The sequence below is a fragment of the Anarrhichthys ocellatus genome, unplaced genomic scaffold (assembly GCF_004355925.1).
Source record: "Anarrhichthys ocellatus isolate YVR2014 unplaced genomic scaffold, GSC_Weel_1.0 scaffold3473, whole genome shotgun sequence".
NCBI lineage: Eukaryota > Metazoa > Chordata > Actinopteri > Perciformes > Anarhichadidae > Anarrhichthys > Anarrhichthys ocellatus.
The window spans coordinates 1-5,649 of NW_022283447.1; the positions used below are offsets into that span (position 1 = coordinate 1).

Consider the following 5,649-nt stretch of genomic DNA (forward strand, 5'->3'; position numbering starts at 1 on the left):
CAAGGAAATGTGTGCATTCAACAGAGGATTTTACTCTCTTATATCTGATTTATTCCATAGGGGTCTGGCAACTGGAATTTACACCACCAACTCGCCCGAAGCTTGTCAGTATGTGGCTGCCAGCAGTGAGGCCAACATCCTGGTAGTGGAGAACCAGAAACAGCTCGACAAAATCCTGCAGGTCAGGAGCTTTATTAGAGTGTTGTAATAACTATTGGTAAAGTTAGAAAAACATCTGTCCTCATATTGTTTAATTTGTATTTCCTCAACAGGTTAAAGATCATCTACCTCATCTGAAAGCCATTGTCCAGTACAAAGGCGAGCTGCAGCAGAAAGCACCATTCCTGTATACAGTACGTTTGCTCAGCAAACATATTGATGTAGCAGATAAGTCACATGGTTGTAGAAAATCTGATCTAAACGGAATTCTTCATGTGATGCCTACAGTTTCACCACTGACCTTTGTAATGCAATCATATTATCTTACTTGTGGTTTAAGAATTGTAATCAAATACATGTGACTGACCTCAAATGTATTAAACTGCACTACATCAGATGCAGTTCAGTTCAGTCTGGATTTAGACTCACTTTATTTAACATTATCTCTGTATTTGTGTAGTGGGCAGAGTTCATGAAGCTGGGAGAGGATGTGCCCGACGAGCAGCTAAATGCTGTGATTGACAGTCTTCGGGCCAACGAGTGCTGTACTCTCATCTTTACCTCTGGAACCACTGGCAACCCTAAAGGATGCATGTTGAGCCATGATAATGTAAGTTATCTGGACAAAATACTTTCCTTTTCTTAGCTTTTATTATATTTTAACTATTTATATATCATTCCTTCTTAGGGCTTGATTGACAATTGTTTTTACCATCAATTAATCTAATAATCAATTAATTATTTAAAAACTCCTGAAAACTGCACATCACAACTTTCCAGAGCCTAAGATGACATCTTCAATTCTCTTGTTTTGTTCGACCAAAAGTCCCAAACCTATAAATGTTCAATTAACAATGATATGTGACAAAGAAAAGCAAATCATCTCACTTGAGAAGCTGGAACCAGAGAATATCTACCATTTCTTCACTATTGAAGTAAAATACAATAAAATAATAACAAATATATAGTTATTATGGTCACATATGATAGAAAACAGCAAATCAACTTGTATTGCAGAAGAAAGAAAAACATTTTAAAAAACACAGCTGAATAAAGGTAAGTTGTTCTTTTGGGAGATACTAGAGCATTTTAACAGCAACAAATAAAGTGTTTATTTATGTAAATGAAGAGGACCCAACATAGAGCCCTGGGGAACTCCAAAAACAGTGTATGTATTATATGCTAACACATCAAATACTATCAGACAGGTAGCACCCAGACCAGACACCTATTGCAAAACTCACTGTTTCCTGCCTCCTTCAAGAGGATTTTTGGAACGAAAGACTGCACCACCATCTCATAAACACTGGCTGGTGGATGTGAAGACAAAACCTCAAACTGAAACAACTAAACCCTACTACTCTTGGCTCAGCCAGAGAGTTTTATAAGATGCTGATAACAGTCTGTGTGAACAATGTGTTTGCTAACTTGTTTTGTGGAAACTAAAGAAAGATATTTGAGTAAATTACTCTGATTCTGGCTCCTCTTTAATATGCAGCTGACATGGACGGTCCACAGGGCAGCTTCCATGCTCAACTTAAAGCACACTGAGGAGAGGATGGTCAGTTACCTGCCGCTCAGCCACGTGGCCGCCCAGCTAGTTGACATGTGGATGTCTATTTTGTGTGCCATGACCACCTACTTTGCAGAGCCAGACGCCCTCAAGGTAAGGATGCCTACTGTTGTATAAACATAGAATTATTAATGGTGGTTTACTATTTTTACTCTAATCCCCAATCATTTTTCCAGGGCTCCTTAGTAAATACACTTAAAGAAGTTCGTCCAACTTGTTTCGTGGGGGTTCCTCGAGTGTGGGAGAAGATGCAGGAGAAAATGAAAGCTGTTGGGGCCAAGGCATCCCCAATGAAGAGGAGAGTGGCGGGCTGGGCCAAGTCTATTGGCCTGCGGTACAACTACAGTGTCATGAACAGGTGAGACAGCAGCAAAGATTCCTTTAGAATTCATGTTAGCGTGCTAACACTTGCTAATTAGCACTAAACACAAAGAACCGCTGAGGCTGATGGGAAGGACATTAGCTCTGCATGCTTCTGTAGTGGTGTTTGACATTTTGACCTAATGATGGCGCTATATGAAAAGTCAGGAAATAACCAAAGTGGTTGCAAATTATCTTCAGAGAGACATGAATGTTTGTACCAAATATAATGGCAATACATCCAATAGTTATTTGTTTCTGGGGCAAACAGACAGAGCAACATTGCCATGTTGGTAATATTTCATTTGGGGCACAGTTCTTAATTCCTAACAAATCTTAACTTCAAACAAACAATGGGTGTAAATTTGACTTTATCTTTTTGGTTACAGGCAGAACCAGGTGCCCTGGGGCTTCATGTTGGCTAATAATCTGGTCTTTAAGAAGGTCCGTGATTCGCTGGGCCTAGACCGCTGCAAGTTATGCTTCACGGGCGCTGCCCCCATCACCAAAGATACTATGGAGTTCTTCATGAGCCTGAACATCCCTTTATTGGAGCTATACGGTATGAGTGAAAGCTCCTGCCCACACACCATCTCCACTGACACCTATTACCACCTCACAAGGTGAGCAGCAAAGCATTATGGAACATTTCAACTATGATTAAAATGTGTTGCTGATATGGATGTGAGAATACTGTGACAACCTGTTTATAATTTTCTCTCCAGTGAAAGTTTTAGTTAAAGTGGAACTTCACAGATTTTACAAATGTTTTGATGATGAGCAAGCTGATGTTCAGCCCCCACCTGAGGTCCTGGCTGATGACCGATCCCATGAAGCTAAAGGACTCCACAAAGTCGACTAGGGAGTCACATAGGGTGATAGGGGCGACTGGGGCTGCGCTCCTCTTAAAATCCACAACTTCCACTGTCTTTAGACTTTTTGCTCTGAGTTGTCATCAGATGGTTAATCACCCACCTGTGGGCGGACTCATCCGCAACAGAGATGAGTCCAATGAGGTGTCGTCCATGAACTTCAAGAGCTTGACGAACTGGTGACTGGAGGTGCAGCTGTTGATGCAAAGGGAGAAGAGCAGAGGGGAGAGAATGCAGCTTTGAGGGGAACCGGTCGGTGCTGATGGTCCGGGACTCTGAGACATGTTTCCCCAGCATCAAGCGTTGCTCAGTGTCAGACAGGAAGTCTTTAATCTACCGACAGATGGAGTTGGGGATGTGCAACTGACAAAGATTGTCCTGCAACAGAGTCGGGATAATGGTAAAATGAGGATCCCTCCCTAATAACTGGTGAATTCCATGTGACGTTTAGCACCGGTTTGTGATGTTTCCTCACTGCAGTGTGCAACATCTTCCTCCAGTATTTGGGATGTTTGTGTTCCAGTTCATTTTGTAAGCACTTTGGGCTGCATCTTTGCATGAACAATGATAAAACAATAAAGTTATTATTATTGTTATTAATATCATAGTTCAACTCACCGCATGTAGAGTATGGGTGTAAGTCTGTCATTGGCCGCGTATCTCACACAGTATCCTCCTCTTCTTCCTCTATCTGTACTATTTATTTACCGTCATTGCATCCTGTGCTTAGCGTCGCCCAAGATGATTGTGATTGGTTTAAAGAAATACAAACAAGCCAGAGCTTTTTTTTCTCCTATACCATGAATGATAATTTGTGGAACTAGACATTTCTTTTGCGCTGACACAGCGCTGTAGAGATAAGTCTGGCTATGCGAAACTATTATTATTATAACTTTTCTTGAGGGTTTGGAAGCAGACATTCATCTGTTTTTTAGAGGTCACAAGTCAAAAAAGTTGGGAACCACTGGTTTAATTAATCACAAATCAGCCAGGTTTGTATATTTTTGCATGAAAATGTTTTTCATAGTGTACTGACATTGTAATATCTTATTTTTTTGTATTAAACTTTAAAGTAGCGGTGCAGTTGTAGCACAACCGTTGGTCAGTTCAGGTCTAAATCAGCATGTTGCTGACTTGTGTTTTGTCTCTCCAGCTGTGGAAAAGTGATGCCAGGCAGCAAGACGAAGCTGGGGAACCCAGATGAGGACGGGAGTGGAGAGATATGTATGTGGGGTCGGCACGTCTTTATGGGCTACCTGGACATGCCGGAAAAAACAGAGGAGGCTCTCGACCAGGACGGCTGGCTGCGCTCTGGAGATCTGGGAAGACACGACCGGAATGACTTCCTGTACATCACAGGAAGGATCAAGGGTAAGCTGTTGTCCCTTTGGAGGGGCCTGACCCCTTGATCCACAGGACTACACTATGTAACTGTATATAATGTTGACCTCCACCAGCTAGTAAAAAGTAAAAAGCTGCTTATTAATTGATGCATGAGTATTAACATTTATCTAATAATGTCATAATATAATATGTATTATTCTGCAGAACAAAGAGTTATACTTTTCATAATTTTGGTACATTTTGCTTAGTTTAGTTATAACGTTGGACTCTGAACATTGTCAAACAGGTGACACACTTTTGAAACTAAACTGTCTTTTTTGCACAGAACTGATCATCACTGCAGGTGGAGAGAACATCCCTCCTGTGCCCATCGAGGATTCAGTGAAGGCCGAGGTGCCCATCATCAGCAACGCCATGCTGATCGGAGACAAGCTGAAGTTCCTCTCCATGCTGCTCACGCTCAAAGTAACCGGGCCTCCATTCCTGCACGCAGTCACAGCTACTGAATAAATCAAACAAACACAATAATGTCCCTTCTCTATTTCCACAGTGTGTGGTGGATGACAGCGGTGAGCCCACAGACGAGCTGAGCCCCGAGGCTTTGATATTCTGCCAGCAGCACAACGTCACAGCCACCAAGGTGTCCGAGATCGTAGCCAATAAGGAGCCGGCGCTCTACCAAGCCATACAGGAAGGCATGGACCGCTCCAACGCCAGAGCAACGTCCAACGCCCAGAAGATCCAGAAGTGGGTGATACTGGAGCGAGACTTCTCTGTCAGTGGAGGTGAACTAGGTGAGTTATTTTGCTTTGCTTCCTTCTTTTGGTATTCAAATAGCAAAATCTGCACACAACATTATAGTTAAGGTAATATTCACTACTGCTGTAATCTAGTTTAATTAGCCTTCAATCAGGGTCATGTCGTAATCAGACAAGGCTTGTGACTGTGCCGCATGCCAGAAAGCATTCCAGTGAACTCTGATTGGTACCGTTTGAATCTCTCCCTCTGAGATATTTTTAAAGCTACAGTGGGTCAAATGTTGTCACCGTGTGAGTGTCGCTCAGCAGAGATTTAAGCTTGAGATTTAGATTTAATTAACCTGCTTTTTTCTTTTTTCCATCTGTGCAGGACCTACCTTGAAACTGAGGAGGCCCATTGCTGTGAAGATGTACCAGGAGGAAATAAATGAATTGTATGCAGTGGCCACGGAAAGACAGTAGACTGTACTGCACAGAGATGAGATAATACCTGGGGCACGTTTGTATTGTGCCCAGACGTCATGTTGAGAAATGTATAAATCTCTTTTTACCTGCATGTTTAAAGTGCAAAAGAGGTTTAAAT

The 5,649-nt window shown here is 42.1% G+C and overlaps 1 protein-coding gene across 1 annotated transcript; it reads left to right on the top strand.

The window, feature by feature from the left end:
• Positions 1-7: 7 nt before the first annotated feature.
• LOC116378957 (long-chain-fatty-acid--CoA ligase ACSBG2-like) lies at positions 8-5,643 on the top strand. Its single transcript, XM_031840863.1, has 10 exons — positions 8-181; positions 273-353; positions 620-769; positions 1,658-1,825; positions 1,909-2,090; positions 2,482-2,715; positions 4,118-4,335; positions 4,634-4,773; positions 4,859-5,102; positions 5,437-5,643. Exons 1-10 carry the CDS (start codon positions 8-10, stop codon positions 5,526-5,528), a joined length of 1,683 nt encoding a protein of 560 aa, XP_031696723.1. The 3' UTR covers positions 5,529-5,643.
• The last annotated feature ends 6 nt before the right edge of the window (positions 5,644-5,649 follow it).

What these genes read in the sequence shown, in the direction of transcription:
- LOC116378957 (XM_031840863.1), top strand. Translation starts at nt 8, where the DNA reads ATGTGTGCATTCAACAGAGGATTTTACTCTCTTATATCTGATTTATTC. An exon ending in CAGAGCCAGACGCCCTCAAG is followed by an intron (nt 1,826 to 1,908) that starts GTAAGGATGCCT and finishes TCATTTTTCCAG; the next exon opens with GGCTCCTTAGTAAATACACT. An exon ending in AACTACAGTGTCATGAACAG is followed by an intron (nt 2,091 to 2,481) that starts GTGAGACAGCAG and finishes TTTTGGTTACAG; the next exon opens with GCAGAACCAGGTGCCCTGGG.